The following is a 16,748-nucleotide window of genomic DNA, read 5'->3' as shown; positions in this document are numbered from 1 at the left end:
AAAATATTGATAAATATTGAACCTGAGGAATAGATAAATTGATGGGAGGCAATAGCAGTCTCTTTGTTGAGGTATATATAAAGTTTACACAAAAAAGAAAAAGTAGGGCTGGGGTTATGGCTCAGTGGTAGAGCACTCGCCTGGTACGTACGAGACCCTGGGTTCGATTCTCAGTACCACATAAAAATGAATAAAATAAATGCATTGTGTCCAATACAACTAAAAAATAAATATTTTTTAAAAAGTATTATTATTGAGACCAAAGGACACAAACCACATTGACTTCCTCCAGAGAATAAGGTGGAAAATAAATAAATATGGGTAACAGATATAGACAACATTGGCTTGTAAATCATAGGCAACACATATAAAAATATAATTATCAATTTACAATTTAAAAAATGGCAGTAGTAGAATGGAAACTAAACAAAACAAAACCACTTTAAATTCAAGCCCCCATTCTCTCCATTAAAAACAAAACAAAACAAAACAAAAACAAAACCCTGGTTAAAGAATACATTTCTTTACATCTACCCAGATTATACTGTGGCTGTTATATGTCAACATTATATGTTTTACTGATGTTTAGGAGTGTTCTAATACTAATTTGGCATAATTTTTTTCTTAAGCACCTATTTTATAATAGCATATTGAAATCACTGAAATACTTGCTTTTTGAGATTTGGCTCTTTGAAACTCGCAGGAGCACACCTCCTTCTTCTGCTTGGCATCTCTAAAGATAGATCTTCTAAGTCATTTTTAGATTTAGCAGTGTTATTTGAAACAAAACTGGTATTTGTCAAGTCCTGTAATGTTCTGCTACCTGCAAAGAACATTATTTTCACAAATATTTGTAAAATTGTACACAGAGTTATAGAAATAGAAATGGGATATATGGCAATTTGCAAATCCATGGCAGGAATTTTAAAGCTGATGATTCAATTTTGAGAGTAAAAGAGGCCTAAAATTGGAAACAAATTATCAAAAAAAACCTGCAGCATTTTTATTATAAAATCACATACAAAGCAGCCAGGTGTGGTAGCACATGCCTATAATTTCAGCTACTCAGGAGGCTAAGGCAGGAGGATTACAAGGTCAAACCCAGCTTCAGTAACTTAGCGAGAACTTGTCTCTAATAAAATTTTAAAAAGGGCTGGGCTGGAGCTGTGGCACCCCTGGGTTTGATCCCTGGTACCAAAAAAAAAAGAAGAAGAAGAAGTCATATACCAAAAATTCTTCATGGTTCAACTCTTCACAGAAACACAAATTTCTGCACATTCATTCGACATAGATGTCACTATTGCTCACTGTGAAAGGCACTATGAGGAACAGAGGGATGAGAGGTTGTTCCCCAGTCCTGAAATATATCCTATAACTCTAGACTTTGTACTTCTTTTTCTTCAGGTGGCTTTTACCTGAACATCCTTATCCATATCAAAATCCTAGTGTTCTACATACAAGTTTTGAAATGTTACTTCCCAGTAGAAAAAATTCAATTGATATGAGAATGTATCACCCTTACTTGTGCCTTTTTAAGGTTGACGAAGTGCTTTAAGAAGTTAACACAGAAGGGTAAAGCAAACCTCCATAGAACCCAGAGAAGAGATTGCAAAACTCTTCTTTGGATCCTGCCTGGAGTTACCAATGAAAAAAAAAGAAAAAAATATGGGAATGTCTAATGTTACAAAATTCTAATAACAAAGGAATATCCTTAGGATTCAATGTTAATGAAAAAAGTGGGATAAGTAAAATCAAATATAGTATTATTTCAAATATGTATTTTAAAATCTGCAGATTCAAGTTTTCAAGCATATGGCAAAATGTTGACTGCCATTTTTTATTTGATTTGATTTTTTGTACCAAGGATTGAACCCAGGGGAACTTAACCACTGAGCCACATCACCTTTTTATGATTTTTTTGTTTGTCTTGTTTTGTTTTGGGTCTCACTAAGTTGCCTATGACTTCACTAATTTGCTGAGGCTGACTTATGAACTCGCAATCATCCTGCCTCGCCTCCGGAATTGCTAGCTCAGCTTGACTGCCATTTTTCTGAGTGACTTTTTTCCTGGTTTTCTACTTCATTATTTGAATAACTGGGGAAAGAAAAAACACTAACAGAGTAAAAATCTTACCTATGCTGATTACTTAATAATGTCTTTGCAAATTCCTCTAATTGAAATTTCCCCTCATTATATCCTTTAGCATAATTTACCTGCTTTTATTAGAAGATTTTTATTTCACCATTGTATTTTTTTTTTTTACTTTCACATGCATTATGTTCTAAGGAAAGGATGCTAGTCTTACTTTTCAGTCCTTGACAGCACCTAGAATAACTCTTAGATCACATGCTGTTGAATGAAGAGTTGCACTCTTAAGAAACTTGTAATAGGGCTGGGGATGTGGCTCAAGCGGTAACGTGCTCGCCTGGCATGCGTGCACCTGGTTTCGATCCTCAGCACCACATACAAAGAAAGATGTTGTGTCCACCAAAAACTAAGAAGTAAATAATGAAATTCTCTCTCTCTCGCTCTCTAATGTTCACCTAGATGTCTTCATTTAAAAAAAAAAAAAAAGAAACTTGTAATAGTCTTTGGCTATTATAAGTAGCCAAATAATAAAACCAATGCCATTCCTTATAATATACATTTAAAACACTCAATTTCCTTCAAACACATGAAAAAGGAAATTTTCTACCTAAAGCTACTATTAGATAACTTTGTGGTAAAGACCAAATCAGCATTTAAGGTTGTAAATGTCCCTGACAATACTGTTATCTTCTCAAAGCACTAGAATTTAATTCGTTTAAGCTACATAGTTATATACTGTTTTAAAATTCCATGAAAAATACCAGTTATGGGCTGGGGATATAGCTCAGTTGGTAGAATGCCTATCTCGCATGCACAAGGCCTTGGGTTCAATCCCCAGCACCACAAAAACAAACAAAAAACAGTTATAACATAAAATACTTTTACTGACTAACTGAAAACCAAAAACAAAGACATACCACTTCTACAACTTGATCACTCCAGGTATTGACCTACCTCTTCCTGATTTTCCCGTTTGCTGGCTGACTTCTTTTATCTTCTCATGTACATCATCGCTTACTTGAAAGATGGATAAGTTCTCCAAGGGAAAAGTTTCTTTTATCATCAGGTTTTTACTGGAAGAAATACTCAAAGGTATTGAACTTTCACGAACATTGTCAAAGGAAGAATCTTGTATGTTAGGGGAATACATCTGAGCTAAAGATTTAAACACATTTGTGTGAAAATATGGCTTAATTTTGACAGTACTATCTTTCTCCAAATAGTTTTCTTTATTAGCTTGTTCAGAGTCAAATGACTTTCTGTGATCAATGTCAGGTATTATCTCCACTACATCACTGGTCCCTGAAGAATGATCTGCGAGGGTCTTCCTTTTCTTTGATTTGGATGTCCTTTTATTTACTTTTTTGACCTCACACTTTTCTTTTATCACTTCCACAAAAGTGACATCTCTTTTTGTATTCAGAGTTATGGTGCTTTGCTTGTGATTCTTAGGTGGCTCAGTCTGTTTTCCAGGATCAGAATCTGCTTCATTAGTACTATGTTTTAAACTAGACAGTGAAGAATCTGTTAACTGATAAATTGATTTGTTCTTATCTCTTGATGATTTTGTTTTATGCTTGTTAACAAGTTTATAAAGATCTGGAATTTCATTACAACTTTCCTTTTCATTATTGTTGATTTCCATATAATGTCCACTGATAATACCTTCACATTCAAGTTTAGATTTATTTGCTTTCAAATCAAGATCTTCTGTATAGCTCTTTTGGTCATGCACATCCTTATCATTAGGCTCATATAACTGGTTCACTTCAGAAATTATTTCAGTCTTCCTATTTACTTTCTGCTTACGTTTCTTATTTATTTTTGATTCATTTTGTTGAACAAGTTGCATATTAGCAACAAGCTTTTTCAAATCTAAATCGTTCTGTATCTCATAGTCACATAAATTCCCATTATCTTTGGTGGGAAAATCAGCTGCTGGAAATTCATTTGCAACTTCTAGGTTTTCAGAAATGGTTTCTTTATACTTTGGGGTTAAAGAAACAAAGTTATCTTTTTCTAGGTTATGCATACCTTTGTCATCATTCTCACATATTTGGTTGACTTTAGATATTATTTCTGTCTTTCGATGTGCCTTTTGTCTAAGCTTCCTGTCTACTTTTGAATCATTCTGACAAGCAAGTTGCACATCATGGATATGCCTTCTCATCCCAGGAACATTCTGAGTTTCATACTCACCTAGCTCTTTACTCTTCTTGGTACAAAGAACAGGTGTTTGAAATTCACTTGAGTCTTTTAGGTTTCCAGGAATGGCTTCTTTATCCTTTTGTAGGATGAAAGGATCACCTTTTTCTGGGCAATGCACACTTTTGTCATTTTCAAAATGATTCACTTCAGAAATTATTTCCGTCCTCCGAATTATCTTCTGCCGAAGCTTCTTATTAACTTTTGACTCATTTTGTTGAACAGGGTACACACTGGTGATCTGCTTTTGCAAACCCAATACATTCTGGGTCTCATAATCATGTATGTTTCCATTACCTTTCATGAAAAGAGCAGGTATCTGAAAGTCTTTTGAAACTGCTAGGTTTTCAGAAAAGGTCTCTTTAACCACTTGGGTTTGGGGAAAAAAGTTACCTTTTTCTGGGACATGTAGACCTTTATCATTAGCCTCATATATTTGGTTCACTTCTGAAATTATTTCAGTTTTCCTATTTGCTTTTTGCCTAAGCTTATTATTTATTTTTGATCCATTTTGCTGAGCAAGCTGCATATCAGTGTCCAACATATTCTGGGTCTCATAATCACAAAAATTTCCATTATTTTGGGAGGAAATATCAGCTCTTTGAAATTTATTTACAACTTCTAGGTTTTCAGAAATGGTTTCTTTATTCTTTTGGTCTAGGAATAAGTTATCTTTTTCCAATTTGTGCATCACAAATGTCTGTGTAGAAGCTTGACTTTTATTATAAGTTAGAGAATCTTGACCCATATCCAATTTGCTGTCCTGTAGAAATTTATGCTCATTTGTTACATGCATTCCTCTCTCCTTTTCATTATAGTGTGTATTTTGTCCATCATCTTGATCAAAGCTATTCTGAAGGGTTGTTTTCTTCACTATGTTTGCCTGTATCAGGTGTTCAGTATTGCAAATAAAATTTGGATCCTCTGAATCCCTTTTGCCGTCTAGGACAACAGACTTTTCTGGTCTATTTTCAATCCTTTCCTCAACATCTACATCTGAACTCTTTTTGCATTTTTTCTTTGATCTTTCTCTCTTTTTATCAGAGCGTGAATCTTTTACTTTTCTGAAAGTTTTTTTTCCACAATCATTTGGTTTTATATTACTTTTATTTTTAGTGCCTCTTGAAACTGTAATAATTTTGCTTATTTCACTAGCAGTTAAATCCATGTCATCATCATACACAGTTTTCTGCTCCTGAAGGTCATCATTATTCTTAACTGAACTCATGCATTCTGCACTAGGTTTGCTGGCAAACTCCGAAGATATGTCAGGAAGGCATTGTCTATTTCTTTGTATTGTAATATTTTTTTCATTAGTATAATCATTTATCTCATTATTCCACTTTAGTTCTGGACTTAAAATCTGTTGCTGATCTAAATCTGTCACACAGGGAGTGTCTTCAGGAGACTCCCAAGATGACCCACACTTCTTCCTTTTGTCCACATTAGTAAGAGATGGTTTCTCCTTTCTGTGGCTGACAAATGGGGCATTTCTCATCTCACTCACTAGTAAACTCTTAGAATGCTGATCTGAGTGAGAACAGCTTTCTATAAATAAAGAAGAAAAAAATCAGAAATAGGTAATAAGTTACTTTAAACAAATTAGAAAATGAAGCCATTTCACAGAGAAGATTTCTGACAATATATTCTTGCCAGATCCTTATATTATTAAGAATCTATGCTGATAAAAACTTAAATTTTAAAAGGGTATCTATGGAAAAATACATACTACTGGAGAATTCATACTGCCTCAGCCCCAATAGTAGAGTGGAGTAGAGCCAACAGTAGAACCATTAACATATGATTTCTAAGGGGAAGGAGGCCAATGAATGAACCCAAATATCAGAGATAACTCTGATAAGAATTATTATACAAAAGCTATTAGGCTATGTATAAATTGTCAGAAAGGACAAATAGTTCTAAGCTCTGAATTTAATACAGTTATGACTTTATATGTCAATCTGAAAATCTATGACAAATATGTGAGTGTCAGATATACCACAGGATAATTATTTAGGAATACCATGTAAATAAAATATTCGTGTCATCATTGTTTGTTACTCAGTCATTATGCAGGCTCAAGAGTTTGGTTTACCACTATTGGGTGGTAAAAGTCACTGTAATATCCACTTAAGCTCCCAATTTTCAAGTTTATGAAAAGGAGAGGAAAATAACTTACTTAAAAAAAATTATATATATATATATATATATATATATATATATATATATATATAAAATATTTATTTTCAAATTATAGGCTAAGGTACCAAGAAAATCTTAGGCCTGCTCATTTTTAAATATTGCTTCTAGAGTAATAGGCAATTATGGATATTACATTTGTCAGCATATTTCCTTTAAATATCAGCAGTTTTAAATGAGAGAAGTTAGCACATTTGTAACATTAAGAGATCTAACTTACTAACTACTTACATATCATCATCCTCAAGAAGAAAATCTGATGAATGTAACTACGCTCAAAATGAATTTTTAAAACAATCTCACCTTTGGGAAGTACATCAACAATGGAAGAAATATCTTCTGAATGATCTAAATCATTCACATTCTGATTATTTTCTTTATGGAATGACACATCCAAATTACACTGAGTTGATAAAGTTTGTCCTGTTGATACTGAAGAGAGAATATCAGGTGATGCTTTTGATACAATTTTGTCATCATTCTGCATTTTCTCTTTATCATCATCATCATCATTCAAACTTAATGGAACCCTTAAAGGCAAATGAGAATTGAGAAATTTTTATTTTAAAAAATTATTTAGAAAAAAAGAGAATACTACTATATATCCTACACATATTAAGCACATAGCCTTATGCCTTTATGAACAATTTTATGTCAATAATTCAATACTATAGATGAAAGAAATGGAAAAATTCTTTAAAAATTTTTAAAAGTCTGATAAGATATAACTTTATCCTAATGGTTGGGTATTAGGTAGTGACTAGAAAAGAGCACAAAGGTGCAGTATCTAAAGTAATATTACTAATCTATTTCTTGGTCTAGGTATGGGTCATGCAATGCTATTCACTTGTGAAATTTGCCAAATTCTAACGTGTATTTATATTTTATTTCAAACAAAAATTCACTGAAAAGAACAGTATGAAATTTGCATGTTTATACGAAACAATATATGTATAATTGTTAACATATTTTTGAAAAAGAACTAAAGCCCTACAAAATAATACATTTTGCCATTTTAAAACTACAGTAATTAAAATGTACTGGCATAAAGTGGTAATAACATACATAATCAATGGGATAAACTAGAATGAATATAAAAATTGAGACAGTATGAGAATTTTTAAACTATAATTACAACTAATGTTTCAATATATAAGTGCATTTATTTGTTTAAAAAGCATAAAACCTATAAATTACATAACAGAGAGAACATTTTTGGAAAGAAACAACAGGATTTCAGTCAATGCTATTAGTTCATTAAGCCATTTAACTTGTCTTGGTCTTGATGACTTTCCTTTAACTTGACAGGTTTGATTAAAATAAGATGCATTCTATGACTTATAATAAAATTAAGGAATGAGAATTCTAGACAGGAGGAAAATAGAAAAGATGAAAGTTAATTATAAAGCCTGAGGTAGTATGATAAACATAGAAACAGTTATCAGATTTCCCCAGCAAAAAAACAGAGGTCAAAAGAAAGAAAATAAATTAAAAGTAGGAGGATACTACAGATGAACTTGATTACTGACTTAAGGGTTAAGTTTCTTTGGAGTCCTGAAGATACTGCCTATACAAGAAGACACCACAAACCATTCTCATCCCACATTAATAGGCAACTACAGATTGACAAAAAAAGACTGTACAATGAAAACACTGATTGTGTTATATAAATCCTCTGTGCTCTGAACCAGTGAAATTCAAGCCCTTGTAACCAAGAGTCCACCGGTGCCTCTTTCTATTATTTCAAGGTTTAAAACTGAATGCTTTGAGAATATCTAATTTCCTTTACTGGTAAAATGTTAAAAATAAATTTCATTATTTATTTTTAAATGCTTTTCTATATTTTAAGAAATAAAACCAAATAAAAACTATTCAAGGTCCAATCTGTCTTATCCTAATGTAGAAGTTTGCAAGTCACTATTTAGCCAAGTTTTGAAGCAATTACCTTGCAAATGGAAGACGTATGGACTTGCACTGTTTACTAATCCATTTCTTCTTGCTAGCTGGCAGTAGAAAAGAATTTTGATGGAACTATCAGAAAAAAGAAAACAGACAGAACAAAGAAAATTGAAAGTAAAGTTTCTAATTTCATTAAATGAGGTTTGTCCTTAAAGTAGCAAACTATATAAGGACATGCATGAGTAGTAACAGGGCAATTTTTGCATTACTCATCAATAGTTGACTGAAAACAATATGACAATAAGATTAAAACGGTTCATCCTTAATCCACCCAATAATTCTGTTAAGTAACCTTCCAAATATTTTTCTATGAAAGGAATAAATATTCGTACATATATAAGATTTTTACACTTATATGCATACATTCATGTCTACATATTATGTAATATATATATATATATCATGTATATATCATCATATAATATAATATAATACATATATCATCATATAATATAATATAATACATTGGATCTATCATACATATTTAAAATTCTAGTCTAGGTGATTTTAACCTTTTATATTTTTGAATAGCTAGACTTTCTGAATTTTCTGAAATAAACATGTGTATTAAATAATTTGAATAAGGACCATAAAATTACACAACATACAACCATGCTATGAGGCAGCTTTTACCAACAGGTATAATTAATAGAAGCTGCCTGAGGAGCCTAAACACTGGTCCCCACCTGGCAGTACGCAGTACCTCCTCTTAACCATCCACATGAAGTCAGAGGAGATTTGTTAAAACAGAAGACTTTGAGAAAATAATGAGTTTTATAACATAAGATACCTAATATGTCTAAAATTACAACAGAAAATCACTCATGTACCAAGATTCAGGAAAACCTAATTTTTTTTTTTAAGAGAGAGAGAGAGAGAGAAAGAATTTTTTTAGTATTTATTTTTTAGTTTTCGGCGGACACAACATCTTTGTTTTGTATATGGTGTTGAGGATGGAACCCGGGCCGCACGCATGCCAGGCAAGTGCGCTATCATTTGAGCCACATCCCCAGCCCTGGAAAACCTAAATTTATATAAGAAAAAAACGAACTACAGACACCAACTCTGAGATAACAAATATTGGAATTATTTGACAAGAATTTCAAGGCAACCATCAAAAAAATGCTTAAACAAAGAATTATTAACTTGCTTAAAACAAGTGAATAAAGAGACTCAGCAAAGAAACAGAAAGTATCAGAAAACCAAATTTGTACAAAACCAAGCAGAAACCTAGAACTGAAAAATAAAAAAACCAAAATAAGACAAACTGAAATAAAAATCCAGAGAGCTCAAAAGTAATAAAAGAAAAGACAGAAGGGGAAAAAATTCAATGAAAGTAAACACAGAATAAAAATCACGCAAAAAAAAACAAGACAGAAAAGGGAATGAAAAAAATTAACAGAGTCAAGGATTTGTAGGACTTTCACAAAAGACATAACCCTCACATTCTCAGAGTCCCAGGGAGAAGAGAGAGGGCAGGGGTAGAAACATACCTGGAGAAGTAGTTCTGAAAATGAAAGACATCAACCTACAAATCTAAGACACTGAATGAACCCCCAAAAGGATAAACCCAAAGAAATTCATGCCCAAACACATCAAAGTCAGAATTCTCAAAACTAAAGACAATGAAAAAAATTCTGAAAGCAGTAAGAAAATGACACCTTACCTACAGAGTTAAAGAAACAAGCATTTCTAAATAAGTTAGAAAATTAACATAAAATAAACCACAGAAAAACAGAAAAACTTTAAGAAAAAATGAAAACTAGTAGGCTTAAAACACCAAGATAGAACTCAAAATTAAATTAAAAGAATGATGCTTTTAAAGGAACAAAAGAAAAACTACAACTACCTAATATAGTGAAAAAATTACAGGTCAAATACACAGAAGAAGACAACTGAGAAAATACAATAGACAAAATTTTTTAAAATGACATAGTACTTTGGCCAACTCTATGCAAATCAGTTTAAAACACTGGATAAAACAGATAATTTTTCCAAGAAAGGTAACTAAATAAAACTGACCATAGAAGGAAGAAATTTTTCTAAGTAGATCAATATCTATAGAAAAAAAGTTGACAAAGAGATAATCACTCCTATTAAAAAGGTCCCAGGTCCAAATGATTTCACAAAAAATTCTACCAAACCTATAAAGAGAAATAATTCTAAAACTATATCACTTCTCCAGACAATAGGAAAAGAAAAACTTCTAAAATCTTAGTATATATGACATTTTTATCAATGCCTAAAGCCTGTATGGAGAAAAAACTACAAAGAGATCTTACTTACTGGCAAAAATAACTCAGTAGCATGAGTTAAAAGAATAATAAATCATTTCTGAAGTTTATCCCAGAACTATGAGATTAGGAAAACTACTAAAATAAGTAATCAGTTGAAACCTAAGAAGAAACACCATATGGTAATCATGCTAAAAAGTTTTGTTTTGTTTTGTTACATTATTTAGCATTATTTTTATTAAAAATCTCAAAAACAGAGAGATTGCAGGATAATATGTACCTTGCTTTTTGGAATTACAAAAAAAAAAAAAAAAAAAAGGGAGCTGGGTACAGGGGCATACACCCCATACTCCCAGTTCCTGAGAAGGCTGAGATAGGAGGATAACTGAAGCCTAGTTCAACAGAGCAAAGCCCTGGGCAACAAACTGAGTCTCAAAATAAATCAAAACCCTCGAAAAGCCTCAATCTCAATGAGAAAAAAAAAACACTAAACAAATTAACTGCATTCTATTACGTTTTAGACATTGTTCCTGCATGCACACAAAAATCCTTGTAATCAAGTTACATTCTGGTGGGATGAATAAAACAAAATTAATGGGTAAAATTATATATTATATAGTATAAAAAGTGGTCAAGGAGAAAAACTAAAGCAGGGAAGCAAGATATAAAATGAAGGGTGGGATGGGCAAGTGTTTAAATTTATACAGAGGAGCCAAGGAAAGCTTCACTGGGAGCTCACAAATATTGGAGCCAATATGTGAAGGAAGAACAAGTATGGAGGTGCTCAAAGTGGCAGCTCATCTGTGCTCGAGGGAGTGGGCGGAGGTCTGCAGATTGAAGAAGTTAGAGTGGATGGAGGGGAGAGGAGTTTATGAGATGTGAGAAACGATAAGAGTTTCAGTTTTCAGATGAAACTGGGCAAGAGATAAGATGAAGTCACTGGAGGGTTTTAGGCAGAGACTACATTTTAACAGCATCACTGTGGCTTTTATTTTGTCTTGAGAAGAGTGTAGAGCTAAGAGAACAGAAGCAAGAAGCTCAAGTTGAGATGCCATTACAATACTCAGGTAAAAGATGGTGGTACCATGGCCATGGGTGGTGAAACAAGGTTGTGAAAAAAGGTAGAATTCTGGACAGATCATAAGGACAAAGCTAAAAGGATTGGCTAAAGGATCAGAGATTGGGCAAGAAAAAAGATAGGAAAATACTTCAGATAAAGACCTCAAAGAAACCAGTTTGGTAGCAAAAATGAAATTTGAGATACCTTTCAATGGCCAAATAGGTGTCAAGCAGGTATCTGGATAAGTATCATGTGGAGTTCAGAGGAGACAGCCAGGCTGGAGCCGCAAATTCAGGAGTTACCAGTACATGGTGATAAATAAAACCATAAGATTGATGAACTAAGTCAGGAAAATAAAGAAGAACCAGCAAACAGGATGAAAAATAACAGCTAGAGAGTTAGGATAAGACATAGGTATGTGTTGTCTTCTAAAAGTCATAAACGGTCAATATTAAGACCAAGGCTTATCTGTAGAGATTTACAACATTGACATTAATGGTGATTTTCAGAATAGCAGTATTAGTGTTATGGTGGTGAAAACCTAACAGGGGTGGTACAGGAGAAACTGTAGACAGTATATACAAAACTTTGCTATATTCACACATAGGATGCATCTGTAATCCTAGCTACTTGGAAGGCTGAGTGAGGCAGGAGGATCAAAAATTCCAGGCTATCCCTGGGCAAACTAGCAAGACCCTGTCCAAAAAAAAAAAAAGGTTGGGAATGTAGTTCAATGATATAGCACTTGCTTAGGTATAGAACAATCTCTTCCACCTAACTTGAATTCACTAGCATTTTCTTCACAATTTTAATGATTCCCTTGTTTACATTTAAATCCATCTAGAATTTATTTTGGAGAATGCTATAAATAGAATCTGCCTCTAATTCCACCCCACAAATAGTTTTTCCAATTGTTTCTATCTTTTATTTTAAAATAATACAAATTCTTCCTAATTTGAAATGCCTACCTTTCTATTAAGTTTTTATTTCTGAGTCTGTTTAGAAGCCACTGTATTTCAATGAGCTATGTAACCCTATTACTTTTAATAGATATCTAAATTTTATGTAATAATTTCAATAACCAATTACATGAAATAATGTGCTGTTAGCCAGTTAAAAATGGATATTATCACTTCTTTGCACAAGGTTTAAAATATGAATCTCTAACCTTGATGGTATTTAGCTATTCTCAATTATCCTCAATAATGCTAAAAAATGACATTATCCTCACACAAATTCACTTACCTCAGAAAGACTGCTCATTTCAATTGCAGTTATTAAGTTATTGTTCATGAGTGATTCTATTTCAATAAGCTTCTTATTCTGTATATGTAAAATAAAGAGAGACCTCTTTTAATCAGTTAAGATTTGGAGTTTATTATAATATAATACATTTGTGATCACTGTCAATGTGAGAAGACTCAACTGTTTTCTATGGAGATCACATTGAGATAAAAAGGCATTACATTGAATAGTCCAAATAGTCATATACACAGACATTTTGAATGCTTTTGAGATATCAACTATAAATTTTCCTACAAACATTTTTCTATCTTCTTATAATAATATATCACCTAGCAAATAAACATAATTGATCAGAGATATTTAACCTTTGAGTATTACAGGTCACTTCTCCATTTTAAATTAATTTCTACTCATTTTAGATTTAGATCTATAGTTGCAGCCTAGCTGGCTCTCACTGCCCAGCCTATGGACAGAGAGTTGAAAGTTCAAAGAAAAAGTAACAATTACAACCTTCATTATATTTGGTTTGTAGCCAGGGAAATGCTACCATTAAAGAAGAATACAAACACCCTGGGAGGGTCCTCATTTCATTTCCCAGAAGGAATTTAGCTCATCCTTCTATAATGTACTAAAGCATCAAGCTTTGCTTTGCTATGATAATCAAATGTGCATCACAAAATTATACTGATTTGCAGAGCACACAGCACACATTTAGAATTAGACTGAAGTTAACTATTTTATTACCCATTAGATATTGGTCCTTTAACACAAATTTACATAGCATATTGATTATCAATGCTTCTTTGCAAAATCAAAGACTTAAAAAACATTTTTAGTTTCTATAATAATGCAATTAAAAGATTCTAATTACACGTTAGAATTCAAAAACAATATAGTTTCCATACCAAGTTATTTAGCTTTAGACGGAGAAATGCATTCTCAAAATTCAGTTTCTCCACTTCTTTTTGCAACAGCATCTTTTCAGTTGTAATTCTTCTAGAATTCTCTTTTTCTCTACTAAGAGCTTGAGCTAATGCTCTATTGTTGTGCTTTAGAGAAATTTTAAAAATACTAGAATTGTCTGTAAAAAAAATTGAGTTAATATTAAATTTATGCTTTACGAAATTTTTATATTCCTTAGTAAAACTATTTTTAAAAAATGTATTTCAGTTTATAAGTTTGAACTGAATGCTAGAGAAAAATAGCAATACAGATGTCATTTTGAAAAAAAAAAACTGTACCCAGAGTTTAAGATGAAGAAAGAAAAGCTACACAGAAGATGAAGAAAAGAGTTGCAAAGAGAGCAAAATGTATATAAATGAAGTTGAGAATAAGAGAAGCACAGTAATACAGACCCAGTGTCCTAGATAGTTAGATCAACCATGAAAATGAACTCTTGATACTTATTGACCTACCTTCTTTCCTACTTTTGAATAGAAGGTAAAACAGAAAAGCTGATCCCACAGCTCTAACTGGCAATGTCTCATAGGAATTGAGATAGTCAATCTGTGAAACATTAAAAGCCAGTTTCTATAGTTCCAGAACTGGATAAATAATTTTATGTTCCCAAAAGTCCATTTTTTAAACCTCAAGTGGAAGCCAGGCAAGGTAATGAATGCCTGTAATCCCAGCAACTAGGAAAGTGAGGCAGGAGAATCACAAGTTTGAGGCCAGCCTCAGCAATTTAGCAAGGCCCTAAGCAACCTAGCAAGACCCTGTCTCAATCCCTGGTACCAAAATAAAAGGGGGAAGAGGGATGATGGAGATGTGGCTCGGTGGTTAAGCACCTGTGGGTTCAATCCCTGGTATCAAAAGAACATCAAGTAGAAGGCGGCATCCTTACTGTAATTTTGGACAATAGTCAAAACTATGGGATCTCCTACTTACATCCAAAAGAGCCTATCTCTTATTTTAGGCAGGGACTGCAATCTAAACCTGACCTGTATGTTTTAAATGACTATGCAAATATGATTCAAATCACTACTGAAATGCTATTCTGTTGGTAGCAAAGAAATTTCAGTGTGCATTCTTTGGTTTAACTCATCTTGAATATAATATGTTCCCTTTGTACACTTAAAGCATAATTATATTTTTATAATTTGGATTTATATCTTACCATATGCCAATAACATATTCCGCTGGATAAAAGTATAGTTTATGTAAAATATGTTTTATAAAATGTAATAATATTTTTAGATATTCAGAGAAAATTTGGGCAACTAAAAATCAGGGTCCAAAAAGTAGCTTTATCTTTGGCATTGAGAGAGTAGTTTCAGATAGCTCTCCTTGGTATAGCTGGTGGAAAAAGACTGGAACCAGTTCAAAATTTCCAGAAGCTAAAGGTAATAACAATTTTCCTGTTGTATTCCTCAAGCACAGCATATCCCTTATAATAGGGGGTGCACAATGGGTCCTGCCAAAGAGAGAAGGACTCAGCCACTATAGGAGATGGGCTAACACACAAGATGGCCCTAGAGACCTAGACAGGAGCAACATCATGATTTAAAGATACTCAAGGCTTATTTATTTCATAACACAAACACAATTATCTTTCAGAGGAGATTTAGCAGCAGGAAATGTAACTACAAAGGACACTTCCTCCATTCCAACTAAAATGGATATAAGCCAATTCAAATAATTTATAGAATTAGTGAGAATTTATTCTGGGGAGTTTCTCCTGTATCCCTCCCCCCCGCCCCTTCATGAATTCATGAAATCCCATTCCCAAAGCATTTAGTATCTTCATAATGAGCTTTGGCTATATAAAATAACCTACTATAGCACCCCACTCTATGCCAACTCCACTCTAGGTTACCATCCAATTGCCACAGCATGCCAGAAGAATCTATTACTCTTTTTAGCTCTTTTCCAGAGAAATCACTTTGGTATTTTCTTTGCAGCATAAGAGGTAGCTGCCTTGGGTCACCCAAACCTCACTGTTGAAAATGCAGCTGTCACCACTAAGAAAAAAATCAACAAAACTACTCAATTAACAGGAGCTGAAGGACAGAGGAAGGATCAAATGGGGGAAAAAATTACAACTAACAAAACAGTAGGTTTAGCAATTTTCTATTCTTTCAGACAGGATCTCACTAAGTTGCTAAGGCTGGCCTCAAACTTGTGATCCTCCTGCCTCAGCCTCCTGAGTAGCTAGGATTACAGGTGTGTGCCACCATGCCTAGCATAATTTTCTATTCTTGATGAAATAAGATAGCAAATATATCAATTCTCCAAGAAAAGTAAAAGTGTGAGTATACTTTAAAACTTGTGGTACTTACTGATTATTTTTGTTTTGATTTTTGAAGCAAGAGAAACGTTCAACTTAGTCTTTGAAATTCTTCTGTCTTTCACATTTCTCTTAATTCCTGAGGTAATTGAGTTAGCTTCCATCATTGGGTACTCCATCACTGAAATGAAAGAAAAAGAAAGGGCAAAGGATGGGAGGTAGGAGTTATTAATAATAGTATTAACACAAGTAAAAGGAACAGATCACCCCAAACCAAGATACTTCAATAACAGAATCCACCAACACCACAGGAAAGGGTAATATAATCACATTCTAAAATTTATGCCCTTCATAGATAAGTATCTGCAAAATTCTTCACATAAAATCTGAATGTATGGAAGCAATAAAAAGTAATTTAAAGTAGAATCCAAAAAGGTAAATGACTATCTTTTTTTTTCATTCAAACCTATATGCCAGGCACTAGACTAAGTACTGAGAACAGAGGACAGGTTATGATCTCTGCTCTCAAAAA

General features: G+C 33.0%; 1 protein-coding gene and 1 non-coding gene across 2 annotated transcripts; one reads left to right on the top strand and one right to left on the bottom strand.

The window, feature by feature from the left end:
- Window positions 1-656: 656 nt before the first annotated feature.
- On the bottom strand, window positions 657-16,395 carry Sgo2 (shugoshin 2). The gene is made up of 7 exons (XM_026399331.2): window positions 16,269-16,395; window positions 13,896-14,071; window positions 12,991-13,068; window positions 8,438-8,523; window positions 6,796-7,022; window positions 3,043-5,841; window positions 657-823 (listed from the first exon to the last, which is right to left on the bottom strand). Exons 1-7 carry the CDS (start codon window positions 16,393-16,395, stop codon window positions 657-659), a joined length of 3,660 nt encoding a protein of 1,219 aa, XP_026255116.2.
- On the top strand, window positions 1,525-1,646 carry LOC113190175 (small nucleolar RNA SNORA26). Its single transcript, XR_003301751.1, has one exon. It is a non-coding gene; the product is annotated as a small nucleolar RNA SNORA26 (small nucleolar RNA).
- Window positions 16,396-16,748: the final 353 nt, after the last annotated feature.

This window comes from Urocitellus parryii, chromosome 1 (genome assembly GCF_045843805.1).
Source record: "Urocitellus parryii isolate mUroPar1 chromosome 1, mUroPar1.hap1, whole genome shotgun sequence".
NCBI classification, from domain to species: domain Eukaryota; kingdom Metazoa; phylum Chordata; class Mammalia; order Rodentia; family Sciuridae; genus Urocitellus; species Urocitellus parryii.
The sequence above is the reverse complement of the archived record's forward strand: the minus strand, read 5'-3'. Positions and strand labels throughout refer to the sequence as shown.